The sequence below is a fragment of the Python bivittatus genome, unplaced genomic scaffold, assembly GCF_059951505.1.
Source record: "Python bivittatus isolate LINGU-HERP-01145 unplaced genomic scaffold, Pbiv_v1 ctg000480_np1212, whole genome shotgun sequence".
In the NCBI taxonomy this organism is placed as follows: Eukaryota; Metazoa; Chordata; class Lepidosauria; order Squamata; family Pythonidae; genus Python; species Python bivittatus.
In genome coordinates, this window is record NW_028277075.1 from 65,686,496 (window position 1) to 65,702,332 (window position 15,837).

The 15,837-nt window shown below is 37.3% G+C and overlaps 1 protein-coding gene across 1 annotated transcript in view; it reads right to left on the bottom strand.

The window, feature by feature from the left end:
* The window catches only part of CHKA (choline kinase alpha), a 35,518-nt gene that overhangs the window by 16,895 nt on the left and 2,786 nt on the right, over positions 1-15,837 (bottom strand). The window contains exons 2-3 of the mRNA XM_088146119.1: positions 11,926-12,037; positions 4,129-4,182 (exon numbers count right to left, since the gene is read on the bottom strand). Coding sequence (XP_088002245.1) covers positions 4,129-4,182; positions 11,926-12,037 — 166 coding nt within the window. The remainder of the gene's footprint in view (positions 1-4,128; positions 4,183-11,925; positions 12,038-15,837) is intronic.

Sequence of the window (15,837 nt, forward strand, 5' to 3'; positions counted from 1 at the left end):
TGTTTGACCTTGTTATCAGTATAAAAGACACCTGTCCACAACCTCAAACAGTCACATTCCAAACTCCACTATGGCCAAGACCAAAGAGCTGTCGAAGGACACCAAAAACAAAATTGTAGACCTGCACCAGGCTGGGAAGACTGAATCTGCAATAGGCAAGCAGCTTGGTGTGAAGAAATCAACTGTGGGAGCAATAATTAGAAAATGGAAGACATACAAGACCACTGATAATCTCCCTCGATCTGGGGCTCCATGCAAGATCTCACCCTGTGGGGTCAAAATGATCACAAGAACGGTGAGCAAAAATCCCAGAACCACACGGGGGGACCTAGTGAATGACCTGCAGAGAGCTGGGACCAAAGTAACAAAGGCTACCATCAGTAACACACTACGCTGCCAGGGACTCAAATCCTGCAGTGCCAGACGTGTCCCCCTGCTTAAGCCAGTACATGTCCAGGCCCGTCTGAAGTTTGCTAAGAGCATCTGGATGATCCAGAAGAGGATTGGGAGAATGTCATATGGTCAGATGAAACCAAAGTAGAACGTTTTGGTCTAAACTCAACTCGTCGTGTTTGGAGGAGAGAGAATGCTGAGTTGCATCCAAAGAACACCATACCTACTGTGAAGCATGGGGGTGGAAACATCATGCTTTGGGGCTGTTTTTCTGCAAAGGGACCAGGACTGATTCATGTAAAGGAAAGAATGAATGGGGCCATGTATTGTGAGATTTTGAGGGAACACCTCCTTCCATCAGCAAGGGCATTGAAGATGAAACGTGGCTGGGTCTTTCAGCATGACAATGATCCCAAACACACCGCCTGGGCAATGAAGGAGTGGCTTCGTAAGAAGCATTTCAAGGTCCTGGAGTGGCCTAGCCAGTCTCCAGATCTCAACCCCATGGAAAACCTTTGGAGGGAGTTGAAAGTCTGTGTTGCCCAGCGACAGCCCCAAAACATCACTGCTCTAGAGGAGATCTGCATGGAGGAATGGGCCAAAATACCAGCAACAGTGTGTGAAAACCTTGTGAAGACTTACAGAAAACGTTTGACCTCTGTCATTGCCAACAAAGGATATATAACAAAGTATTGTGATGAACTTTTGATATTGACCAAATACTTATTTTCCACTATGATTTGCAAATAAATTCTTTAAAAATCAGACAATGTGATTTTCTGGATTTTTTTCCCCATTTTGTCTCTCATAGTTGAGGTATACCTATGATGAAAATTACAGGCCTCTCTCATCTTTTTAAGTGGGAGAACTTGCATAATTGGTGGCTGACTAAATACTTTTTTGCCCCACTGTATCCACCCTCTCTTCAAGAAGCCATCACTGGACCATCTGGACAATTCTATCCAGTTTCCAATCTTCTCTTCCTACAGAACGTAGGTTGTTGGTTTGCAATTACAGAGGGTCCTGGAGGAATCAAATTATCCAGATAATTTTCAGTTTGGATTCAGACCTGGTTATAGCACTGAGACAGTATTGATCATGCTTGTTGATGACCTTTGACAGCTTTGGTATGGGGGCAGTGCATCCATCCTACTTGATCTCTCAATGGCTTTGAATTCCACTGATCATGATATCCTTCTGATTTAGTTGGCCTGTGCATTATGGTGGTTCTACCCCTTTCTCAAGGACCAGTTCCAGCTGGAAATGGTAGGTGGGGAGAGATTGAACCTGAGGTCCCTGCTTTTCAGGATACCTCAAAGTTCTACTCTCTCCCCACTCCCATTTAACATCTACCCGAAACAGGTATCATCAGTATGCTACCCAATTATAGATCTGGTATAGATCTGTATAGATACAGGTAGTCCTTGGTTAAAGATCATTTGTTCAGTGACCGAAGTTACAGTGCTGAACAAATGGTACTTATGCCCAGTCCCTGAAGTTACAGCCATTGCCATCCCCTGTGGCCAAAATGTGATCAAAATTTGGGGTCTTGGCAGCCCACCTGCACTTACAACTGCACAGGTGCTTCAACTTCCCCTATCCACCTATCTCCCCCCATCTCTGGGGGGGATAGATGGGTGGGGGGAATTCAAGAGGAGGGAGTCCCTTACCTAACTCTCTCCACCTGCCTATCTCCCCCCAATTTCTGGGGAGATAGGTGAGTGGGGGGAGTTCAAGAGGAGGCAGTTCCTTACCTGAGGCTCGGGAATGGCTTGGATCAGGGTGAGTCCTCGCCTAACAACTGGTGGGATTTGGTTAACAATGGCAACAGGGACTGCTGGGATTGCCACTGTTAAGCAATGTGGTCACGTGACATCGAGCTTTACGACCATATCACTTGGCGATGGAAATTCTGGTCCCAATTACCGTTGTTAACCAAGGACTACCTGTAATGCCATCAAGGTTATGTCCAGTCTGGGGGTCCCGATGGGGAAGAACAGGCTTCAGTTCAAGCCTGGTCAGACTGAATAGCTATGTGTGTTGAGACCTCCCAGTTCTGGAGACTCTCCATCTTCATCTCTGAACGGGGCAGCACTTTCCCAGACAAAGCTGGTGAGCAATTTGAGAGTCCTCCTGGACTCACAGCTCCTGCTTGAAGTGGCAGCTGTGGCTAAAAGGGCCTTTGCACAGGTTCATTTTGTATGCCAATTGCACTTGTTTCTGGACCAGGAAGTCCTTCTCGCAGTAACTCCCAGTGGGCTTACCCATGCCATTCAAGATGCTGGGTATCACCTATAAAGCCCTACATGGCACAGAACACTATCAGGATCTGCCTGTCTCCAACTGTTTCTGCTTGCCCCACCATAACTAGCAGGTCCCTTCTATTACAAAAGGTCACCTTGTGTGACCTGGAAGTTGTCTCTTCACTGTTGCAACATCTGCTCTATGGAATATTGACCCCCTAGTGTTCCAAGTCATCTCCCAACCCTCTTGTTCTTTCACAAGGCATTCAAAACCTGGATTTGGGCCAGGAGGTTAAACCAGTCCTGTTGGTGGATCTGTCTTGTTGTCTTTACCGATTGAAAATGACATGATTTTAAATCCTCAGTTGTATGTTATGTTATGATGATTATTTTGGATTATTATTTTGAATGTTTATTTTGCAAATTATGCTTTTGTTTTTAGAGTCACTGTTGTGAGATAGGCAACTGTATAAATTGTTCAAATAAATTAAATACATATTTCCTTTTAGCACATGAGCCTTTATACTTCTACATTCTTAAGGCTTCCCATGAATTTGGAGAAAATACTATCTTGAAGGGGTGATGATGGTCTCTTTTACTTTCAAATCTGATAGGCCACAACTAAGAATTTAGTATAAGATGGGAACTTCCACATCTCTTGTTTTTGCTACTAAGTGCTTCTCAAGTCAAGGTCTTAATACTGTTGGATAAGGAACCCTTTAGAGTGCCTGAAGGCATTTTGGCTCAATACATTTGCTTACGTGAATATCTGTATTTTTCCCCATGACAGTTACAGCTGGTTTTTATTGACTACAGCCGGCTGGAGTTACTTTTGAAATACATTCAAGGTTACAGTTCTCTTCCCCCAATCTTTTCTCCAAATACATTTTTAAAAAGTCATTTAATGCGTGCAGCTAAAATCCCAATCAAATACATACAGCTTTATATATTCTGTACATACTGCTTTAATATTTGCTCCATCTGAGTTGAGGCATTAACAATAAACTCCCTGATATGAAGATATTATCAAAAGATTAGAACAAAAGTCTAGAACATTATCCTTATGCATTGCTGCTGTTACATGTCAGAATCTTCCCCAACAGTTTCCTATTTTCTCTAAAACATCTCTTCTGCCGTAGCTCCTATTGCCACTAGTAAAGACGAGGGGTGGAAGTTTGGGAATTACCATTTTTCTGATATCTTTGGCTCACATCTTATGATTTGAGGGAATAGTTCTTGGTTAATTTTTGAATCAACTGAAGTAAGATTTAGTGACTAATTATTGAAGAGAAACATATCACAAAAGAGCTACACCAAAGGAAACTGCTTTAGTTCTGTTACTCTTACAGAAGTAGTTTTTAAAGATCCTCCCCCCCCCAACAAAGAAGACATATTCAAACAGTTGTGGAGATAGTGACAGAAGACAGTCAGATAGCAATTATACAGCATGTATTGTACTAATCAGATATGAAAATTCAGCAAAGACACTTACTTGTAAATCATTCTCCTTTTGAGCCTGTCCAGATCCTCCTTTATTACAGGACCTCTATGAATGAGAAAAGCCAACATTTCCAATGAGATATTGAAGACCAATATGAATCAGGTTAATCTGTAGCCACCACAATAAGGAGAGCCAGGAAAGCCAGCTATATTTAGAATGTATACTCAACAATTATCTGTCAAAATAGGAGAGATTTTGATGGAACTCCTCTCTCATTCACCTGAGGTATCACTCCAAATTATTTTAAAAGGATGTGCCATTGAACTCCACTGTATGAGTCTGCCTAGGGTAACAGACAGACAAGACCATTAATAGTCATCTCCTTGTCTACCAAATATTCCTGGTGTGCAAGAATATCTTGATTTTGGAATATCAACGAGGGTTCAGAATCAACCAGTTTTACTATACATATGTAAAGCAGCAACACAGTATAAACCAATCATTATAGGAGCTACTACTAGATACAAATCTAGTGGAAGCATTATCTAGTTGTACAGGTAAAGAAGGCACTCACGTATCCCAGTAACCATTTGTTGACAGATGTCATTTGTACTGTAAAGTAACAATATTTTAATACATTTTAGGGATGATCTTCAGTCATTTCTCAAGGATTTGGTGGACAGCAGGGTGTTTCTTAACATCTATAATAAGTTATTTTCTAAGGCTTTAAGTTTTGCATTAACATCTGGATCAATGGCACATGCTTTCACTGTAACTGCACTTTTAAACTGCAGTGGAAATGCAAGCTTTGTAATCCATTAAGGCTTTCAAGGCTATGAAACAAATAGGCCTGTTCCATTTCCCAGTTCCATTCAATATTATACCATTTATATGGCATTTTAATGTAACTTTCAATGTTGTAATTCTAATAACACATTTAAAACCAAACTACATTTAAAGGCTCCTACAGGAAGCCTTTCACTAAAATTATTTAAAGATGATAATGGAACTGAGCATAATTTTTCTTCTGTATCATACTTCTACCAAGTACCAAATGAATAACCAATTCAAGAGTTGTGCTACAAAATTGCTCAATTGCTTCAACATGAATGAATTTTTTTCTACAATAAAGTACTTATTCCATAAAAATACTATATTAGCAAGTACACATAAAATTATCTATAAAATTATATTCAATTAAAGCAAAGATATTGTGAATATTCACAAGGGCAAGCTTAGAACTGCATATTAAATAGAAATGTTATACAAACATTATATCACTGCCACTATTCTCTGACTGACTACTTCTTGAATAACAATCAAAGTTATATATTAGCCAGAGGTATTTCTGGCTTAATGCTCCTCTTTGGTAGTACAATCCATCAGAAGCAAACTGGATTAGAGAGGCTTTTCCCAGAACTCTAATAGGTATTTAACTTACTTGGATCATACAAGTATGAAAACTGGCTGGTATTTTTGCACTTGCCATTTTCAAATAGGTGCATAATGAACCTAGTTAATATGACTGTATTTTAGTTTAAAGAGAAAAAGGGGAGGAATATAATATCCAAAAGTTTTCATTGGAAGAGAATTCTATAGTATTCCTTCTTTTCTGTCAGCTCCAAATAATGCCTGAGACAGAAATTCTAAAGTCAGTGGGACTTGCTTCTAAAAATTTAATCTAGGATTAAGGTGTTTCAAATTGTTCTTTAGTATAATTGAGAAGCAATGAAAAACAATTAAGTAGAATAGTCCCGCACCACTTTAAGTTATGGCAGTCATATTCCCTATACAGGTAGTCCTCAATTAATGACCACAATAGGGACTGGAACATTGGTTGTTAAGCAGGGCAGTGTTAAGTGAGACACCATGTGACCGGACCCAATTCTATGACCATTTTTATGATGGTCATAAAGCAAACCACAGCGATCATTAAGTGAATCTAGCTTCCCCAATGGACGTTTTGCCAGAATTCACTTAATGACATGATACACTTAACAACTGCAGTGGTTCACTTTATGACCATCGTAAAAAAGGTCACAAATTGTGATCACATGACTGTAGGGTGTGTGTGCAACGGTTTGCAATGGTCGTAAGTGCGAGTACAGGTCGCAAAGCATCTTTTCTGAGGCCTTCGTAACTTTGAACCATTGTTAAACAAATGGTCGTTAAGTGAGGACTACCTGTATTACATTGATGGATTGGTTTAATATAAAATTGCTTTGCTAAAGATTTGCTTCAGGAATTCCTGAAACAAAAATATTCAGACCAATAGAGCCACATTGCAGGTTACATATTACATAGCCTCTTTTTGTCAACTTCCAAGAATTTTTAAAAATATTACTGTATAGTTCATGAAAAAAAATTCAAAGAGACTCTTGCAAGATGCTTGTAATGGTCTGATATCCTAGTGCAAAGGTCAGAGATGAGTTATCACCTATTTAATATAACCATATATTCAGCAATCCATGCTTCCTCCTTGTCAATACAAGCTGCTTAATAGATTTCATGAAGTCAACCAGCCTCTATGTGAAATTGCTAAAACTAATATTTCTCATAATATATCACAGCTATCCAATGAAACAAGATATAAGAGAACTATGTAAATCTGTGTTATTTTATGATGGTATGACAGAACTGCGGTTATGAATAAATTTGTGTTCATTTATTTAACATTATCATATAAGAGACTGCATATTTGCTACCTGAGGCTTTAAAGGTATTCTTAGAAAATGAATATGGTGAATGCCAGTAATCCAGTACCTTTGTCAGAAATTTAACCAACTGCTTCTCTAAAAAACTGGGATAGTGAGCTTTCTAGAGAGATGCCTGGGAACTATCACTTACTGGTAAATGTATTACATAATACATCCATCATGGCAGCCTTTTTTTTTTTTTGAGAGCACCCACACCAATCAAATTATAAGGATATGTACAGAGGAATTGCTCACCCCTTTATTAAAGATAACATTTTGTGTTCACTAAGAAATGAACACAAAATGAGAGGCATCAAAATACTGTTTTAATGATTTGGTCAGCATATTTATCTTGTAGAGCACTCAAAGAAACTCCACAGGATATGAGTGGCCTTGCACTGAATATTTGTAAAATGAAGTTTTATCTCCGGCAGTTTATACGCTATTCTGTATTCTTGATATAAAATGCATATGGGGAACTTTAACGTTGAGACTTGTTGTTAATACAGGTTCTTTTAAATCCAAGAACATCCCTAATCCTTTTTACTTCTGATAAAGTTACCATTCTTTTAAGGGAGCAGAGAGAAGGAAGGGTGCAATCCATTTAGTTTCCATTTAACTGTCCAGATATTACAAAACTGTTTAGAAAGTAAGCTTTTTCATCATAACCTCATACTCTGAGCCAAAAGGAAATGCAACCAGCAGAGAATGCTCCAACTTCAGAGATCTCATACTATACCGTGAATCGTGTCTGTCACCTGGAAACCAGAGTGCTCTAGGCACGATCGCATGGACAAGCCTGCAGCAGAGAACACATGCACATACAACTAAAATGGTACATTACCCTCAGACGACCCTTAACGCCACCCAACAAAACAAGTGTCCCCTTATCAGGAATTCTATACGCCAATAAATGGGCATTTGAACTTATTCCTTGCTACCAGGTATCAGCAAGAATCTCAATAGTAAAGGAGCATTACACTTACAGAATTCCACATATTTACTGAGTTACAAACAATTAAAAAGAGAAGTAAGTATGCAATACCAAGCAATTGCAGTCAATTTATATGTGATTGATGAACATTAAGTAGTCTTAAATGCTTTCTATTTTATTTGAAACTGAAATGGGCTGGTAATAACAACAGAATTCTAGTATCTGGCCATTAGAAATAGGGCATGAGCTATTTTCCCTCCCAGTCTTCCCTTTATTTGACTAAAATGGGATTTCTGCCGTAAGTAAATATTACTTTAGCACAATACTGCAATTTTGATTTACAGTAGTAAACACAATTATTCTATTTATTTCAATTGCTTTAATAACTGCCTTTCAGATTTATATGCCAACCAATAATATTGTTCTATTAATTTCAGACAAGCTGACAATTTTTACAGCTTACTCCCTAGCCTCCTATTATACAGCACAGTGGCACAAAATAAAAGCTGGCTGAGGAATACCCCAAGCCCTTTCTGCATGGTGTTGCAGCCGACTTAAAGCAATATAATTGAACAGTATGTATGCACTGACATTTGTGTCTTCCAGTATTTATGATAAGCAAGCTGGACTATGTTGGGCTGTAAACAGCAGGGCTCACTTTTTAAAAAAGTTATTTCAGTTGGAATGTGAAGGACTGGTAAGGTATCCTCCAATTAGCACTTTTGAAATTTGGAATAAAAGAGCTGAAGAGTTAAAAGTTTGGTCCCGAGAATGGATATGAATCTGAAAATGGGAGTAATTGTTTTCTGAATGCTGCTGTAATATAAACTTTAATACTAACTGAAAAGCCATCCATTTAAACTAAACACAAGGTGCCATTCTTAACTCTGCAGTCTTTATTCATACAAATTACAATTAAGAATCTAACTTAAGGAAAAAGTTGCGCATATGCATGGTAAGACTAGCATCAGCTTCAAATTTATTTTTTCTTACACCCACAATAAGATTTTTGAGATCAAAGTCTGACACTAGAAAAAATCAGTTTGCTTATGCATTAAAAACAGTTCAGGAAGAGACAAATGTTTATACTGAGACCCTCAATATAATCTGAAAGTTTTACCTTAGAACTGTCTCTGCTTACTTAACCCTTAGTGAACTGCACCAACAAAAACAGTCATTTCACTGCCACTATGGAAATAAAGGAAGTTAGATATCTTCAAAAATCTTAAATACCAAGTGAAAAAAAATTAGGATGTTAATACTCAAATGAGCAGCCAAACTAGGACTGAGGAAAAGTCCAAAGGTTCTGAATTATTTTAAAAAAGCAGAAAATATATTTTAAAAATAGTTATTTCAGGGGAAGCACAATCTAATCCAATTTATGATTCTGTAAGACTAAATAGTCAGAGTACTATGATTACAGTATTTATGTCAAAATGTACACTAGTATGCATTAAGATTCTGAAAATCCACTATATTTTCAAATGAAAATGAGCATATCACAGCCATGCACTAATTTCTACCATTTACTCTGCAGACAATTTTTAAAAAACATTGAATAATAAAATCACTATGACTTAATTAATTTGTTAATTAATATAAAATACTTAAGAGTTATTTTGAATTGTAGTTCTAGCACCAATATTTTAGGTCACAGCAATAAATCAGCAACAGCAAAGAACTATTTCTTTGGTTATTTCCTTGCAGGATTTCAACTCCTGTTATTTTATATTTTGCAGTACAGAATCCAAGCTTCAAACACATAGTCATAATAAATTTTGCTCAGGAATACTCTCACTATACACTCAATACAGGTGTGTAGCATACAGTACTTAATTTCAATATATATGTAGTTCAGGAATACTCTAGTTATAAGAAATTGAATACTATCATGAGTACTCTTTTAAGAGCCAGATCAAAAGTTTGCAGTAAGGGTTTTTACGGGAGGGAAGCTATATTACAATAATTTACAGTGTTTTGAACACAATTTCTATATTTTCTTCTATCACTGCTGAACAGTGTTGTGACAGAACACATCTTTACACTCTTGAGATGACAGCGTTACAAGGAGAACTATTCCTTCAATCAGTGTCAGATTATCTAATCTGTAACCCTATCCAGAAAGACCATAAATGTTTTAGGCATTGTTATTGTCTTGCTGACTATTCTAGATTAGGAACATGCATATGTTTAGAAAGTAATTAAACAGTAATACTCAATTAAGAATAATGTTAATCTTATGGATTTCTCTATTTGTTACACAACTGGAAATTTAGGATTGCAACAATGTCTACAAACAATTAATGAACAATGGTACAAGGCCAATTTCAAACCTAATTTCATGATACTGTAAATACTAAAACTGATAATAAATCCTTCAATGAGCAGGAAATGGTATTGGTGACGTTTCTGCCCCCCTTTTTTCCCACTGGATGAATTCCAGGCATCTCACTTAAAAGTACTACTTGGGAATAAATCCCTTGACTTCATTGGGATTTATGATTACATAAATGATCACAGCATTACATCTTTCTTGTGTAAATTCTGTGACGTAGTACAACCTTTATATAAAAAGGCAGCAAGACTCACAGCCATTGTTGGTGCAGGGTCTACATGTGAAGGAATCTCATGGGCTCAACAGGGAGCCTTAAGAACATGAGCAGAGCTTAGCAATCTCAGGACACTCCAGATTCACTTGTTTCACTTGGACCCTACGTAACCTCAATGAACAGAGTGCCTATTTAGGCTGTAAGAACTGGAATCTAACCTTGGCAGAGATAAACTAAGCCATTGCTATTCATAATCTGATAAATCCTGGGATCATCTACTGCAAAAACTGTATATAATTTGTTAAATTTACATTCTGTATTTTCTCCAGGAGCTCAAAGTGACGTAAACAGTTCTCCAATTCTTCCCCAACAACAAGCCTGTGAGATATATGGGCATTACAGAGAACAACTGACCCAAAGCCACCCAGCGAGCTTTCATAAATGGGGGTGGATTTGAACCTGGTCACCCCAGTCCTGTTCCAATACCTTAACTATTACATTAGAGAGGATCACCTATGAAAACTACCTGGAAACTGTAGCTAGTTCAACATCTAGCTGCCTGGCCACTAAGTGGAAACATCTTGCTGATAAATAACTGTACTAGCTTCTGTTCATTCCTACCTCTAATTAAAAGTGCAAAGAATGTAGGATCCAAGTACCTGGTATAACACCTGCTGTTGTATTAACCTGATGGTAACTTCAGATTCTTTTCCAGATGCCATCACCACCTGAGGTAAAGTGGATATGCCTAACAGCATTTCCATGGGGTGGGGAAGAGGCTAGCACCAACCATGTTACCTTTTCAGTGCCAGGCATTTTAAAAAAATTATCCCATATTTACTATGTATTTAAATTTAAAATATATTTCGACTCTTAATACGTTCATTAGCATATTTATATACTCAACCTGTTTACATGTTTGACTTGTACCGTAGACTTTTAAAGCTTTATTTATTTTTAGCTGGCACTAAATTCTTAGCATGAAATATATAGTTGTGTTTTTATTTTATTATTTTGTGCCCAATGCCTGGAAGCATACTTAATGGCTGACAAGCAAATCACTGAACAGTTAAGGAGAAGCATCCTTATTATTCCAAAGACCAATCCTCTCTATGAAGAGAAAGGGAATGAATGGGGAGGCTATCTCCTGTGCATTACTGAGTCTGCTGCCTTTTATTATTTTTAGAGTAATCCATATCACTATAATACGGATATAATATTAATATGGATTAATATTAACATCTGCAAGTAGAAACATGGGAAAGGAGAAACTTATACCAAATGTAATGTTGCTTAAGCAACAATAAAGGTTGGTACGGGTTTCCTGAAAGAGGCATTTTGGAAAAAGATGTGTAAGTCGCTATTACTCAAGGTTAATGATTCAGTTCAGAGCCAGAGAGTGAACAAAGTTACTACCAGTGTTATTTAAAATCTGCACAATAATGAGCCAATAATAAGAGACAAATGTTTAAGACAGGCTTCTACATGCATTGTTGACAAAACCAAAACATATAATTTTGTATTTTAAAAATAGTCGAGATTTACACTAAAAACCATATTGTTTTTATGCATTAAATAAACAAATAAAGGTGGAACAGCTTAAATTCATTATACTATTCACAGATACAGTATGAAATCATTTTTCCCCCACTGCTCTATCAATACTCACCATTTGCAGAATTGCACCATATAAACGAAGAAGAACAGTGCGTGGTTCATCTGCAACAGTCTCTATGGTATCAGGCAAAGAGCACTGGAACAGCATGTTACTCAGGCCTCCTCTACAAAAAGAAATCATTTATTCAGCATACAAGAGTTTCACTATGCAAGCAAGATTTGGACTATACGAACCTGAACACAAGTGTGAAAAATGGATTTATACTTTGGATTTAAATCCAACTTTGCTGTGTCTAGATTTATAAACATGTTGCTTTACCCTTAATATAACTCATTTATCTTTCTGTGAAAAGGACTTTAGGAGCAGAAAAATTCAAGTTCAATTAGTGGCCTGTATTTGGAGCCCAAATCATATTTCTGGCTTGTATTCAATTTGTTCCTGATTTACTTTTTTTGAGTATGTGTAGATCAAAGCAGGCATATGGAAAACATGACGGGAGAATTCCCAACATTTTGTTACTAAGCTTATCCCCACCACAGACATTTATACTTAGTCATATCCAAAACAGCCATTTTGTGATTATGCTTTTGGCATCTTTTCAGCATACTAAACGGGATCATTGGCCTCATTTAGTAAGTAAATTTAAACAGTACGCTTGTATTCATTTATCACTGCACAGAGCTAATTTGGTCTCATGTCCCTAATTAAAAATCAGTATTATATCAACATGTATATCTAGTTAAGTATTATATTTACTTAACTAGTAAATATACTGTGGTCCTGTTGTTATTCAAAGTTACATATTAAGTAGATATTAATAACAGCATAATGGCATTAATGTATTATGTTGTATTGACTATTAAAAATAGATTTTACAATTAAAGAGCTGAATAAGTTCAAGATTGATATTCCCATTTCTTAGTACTTTGTGTCATCCCCATCCCTTCTCCAGTTTCTTTGATCCATTCTCACCCATTTCCCTCTCACTAGGCTAGAGGCATTTCAAAATGCAGTGCCATAGTGTTGATTTGTGGATCAACATCTGGCTCAGAAATGCTCTGTCAACCAAGATGGCAAGCAACTAAAATCTAGGATTGCCCAGAAAATGAGCAGTTCTGTGTAAGAGCAGTGCTAGTCATGGGGATGATTCTGTACCAATCATATTACAACTTTTAAAATTCAATTTAGCATCTGACTATGCTTTAATTCCACTGTTTGTTTTCCCTCATTTGGACTTGACAGATTTTATGATCACGTACAGGAAACACAGCCTGGTATCTGACTTTGCCCACTCTATTCTGGCCCTGTCTAGTTCTTGAGTACAACCTTTGCCACATTAAAAAACGTCAAATACATCCCTCTCCCCACCCCAAATTACCCCACACACAACTTAATATTTCTAAGAGTCACACGGTCTTTTATCAATAACATCGAAGATTGCCCCCAAGCTAGCACTCATTTTTCTTTCTAAACTTTCATGACAGAAGACAGCTTTTGCAGGTAGCATTCCAAAAGTAGTCGTCTTTTCCTGAAAAACAAGTGACCAGCCTTCCTTTGAAGTTTCTATTGTGTTTTTCTACAATGGAGCGCTTTTCCCTTGCAACTTCAGCAATGTTTAGATGTGAAACCCAGCACCTGACACAGAAGCTAGAAGGTACAGCTCAGTTTTTTGTTTTCTGAGGAAGAAAGGGAAAGCAGCTAGCTTGAATCCCGAAAGCAGTTGGCTTTCTCCAATAAGAGCAAAATAGGAAAAACCCTGTCTGTAACTCTCATATATAAAAGAAAATTACATATGAGTAGTAACATTTGTTACTACTTTTGAGTACATTTGTTACTCAACATTTGTTCCATGCTGAGGAGGACACTCTGTTGCTGCTCTTACTTGAATAATCTCAAATTGGACAAGGCCTTGTAGAAATTTGACTTGAGAGAACAATGTACATGTACTCCTCGCTTAGTGACCATAACTGAGACTAGCAACTCCATCGCTAAACAGAAAATCATGTAACCACTTACATTACTTCCCATTTGGTCATTAAGCAAGTCACAACTTACAATTTTACTTTCGCATTCTCCACTAACTCTGCTTGTTGCAAGCTGGATGGGAAGCATGCAAATGGTGATCACATGACCGCAGGACACTGCGACAGTTGTAAATTAGAGAATTGGTCACAAAGCTTTTTTTTTATCATTGTAACTTCAGATGGTTGCTAAACGAGGCAATCAGTAGGCAAGGACTACCTCTATCCATTTCAATAATACAAGAACAAAACATCAAGCAGCCTGGCAGCTGTTTGTGCTGGGTGCTCCAGAAATAATGGGGTAGAATACATGAGAGAAGGTTCTGCTGTGTTCTTACCCACAGAGTTAAAAATCTTAAACCATCCCTATAAATATATATGAAGTTAAATCAATTGTTAAAATGGATAATCTGTGCTTAGTTTTGAATTTTTTCAACCTAAGGCAGAAAATTCAGATTAATAAATAATTGAAGCACAAGGAGCTATATGTACTGTGGCCAAAGTATTAAGTTATGGAAGGACACAACAGAAATTAACTCCAAGAATCATCCCTCTATCAATTAGCTGCCATTTCATAATAGCCAAAACTACTTCTCAGAATCATCACCTTTCTCATCATATCTGTATGAAAGAAAAGTGTCACATTTCTCATATGACACAATTCATACCATTTTCCCTTCAGGGGACCCTCTCTACTGATTAGCTTTGCCCAGAAGCTCATTTCAGGATTATAGTCTGATATAAACTCTGCAGTTTTCTATAGTTTAGGACTCAATTTTATTTATACAGTACTGGGAAACATACTACAGATTTGTTCTAACCACTCACCTGCTCAATCCACCAAATGAGAGAAGTACCAGTGATGACTTTATGCAATCCTATTGTTTTAATGTTAAGACTAGCCATTGAGTGCTACCACTAGTCTCAAGTATGTAAGGGTACAAAATGATAACTTCACCCATTCATCTGATATTTTTATATTTTGCTTCACTCTTGAAAGTTAGTATTTCTTGAAAGATCAAGTATTAAAGACTGCTGACAGCAGCACTGTTCTCTCCATTGCACAAGCTTAAACTTTGGTTAAATTTATTTTCCCTATCCCAGTTAAGATCCGCAACCATCAACTGCAGGGTTGAATATACTAATTATATAAAAATAGACCATCATTGAAAATGTCAAGAATACACTGTTATGTATTCTCTGTGCATGAAAGAAGCAAGCCTCAGAAATTCCAGTCAGCACTAGGTAAATTTAGGTGCAACAAAGCAGAAGATGTCAGAGCATGAGCTGGGCAGCCATCTGTCATGCATTCATTAATTTGCATTCCTATACTAAGCAGGGGGGCTGGACTTGATAGCTTAAACAGACTCATCCAGCTGTACTGGAAAAAAACTGTTACCTGCTTTAATTAGGGGGGAAAAAACATTTCGGCAGAAGAAGAACTTAACCTTTTCACCAATTTTCCACTCAATTCTTTCCTCACAAGATTAAAGAGACATATTCACTCTAACAACATTCTGTCAATGTCATATGTCTGGGGAGAAAAGCAAATACCCACAATGCTCCAAGCTGAAAACACAGTCATTTTGGTACAAACCAATTCTCATAACAGCGGAAAAACAATGCTGTTCATTTTCTTTTGTTGGACTGAAAACACATCTGAAAGCATAAGGGAAGCCTCAATTTGTGCCTAGTCATGCTGTGACAGCTATAACCCCTCTTCTTTGGTTGCCCTAAAGGAAAGGATGCATTTATTTCACCCTCAAGAGACTCCATACCTGCTAGGAATGACAAATGCAAATCAGCTGCAGTTTAAATATGATTAATTCAATACATCAGGGATAATGATTTAGGAAATAATCATTTCTGATTGTGAACCTCAAATATCAACTCCTAAGCTAAGATAGTGAGTTGCATCATATTCATGTCAAGATAACAATTT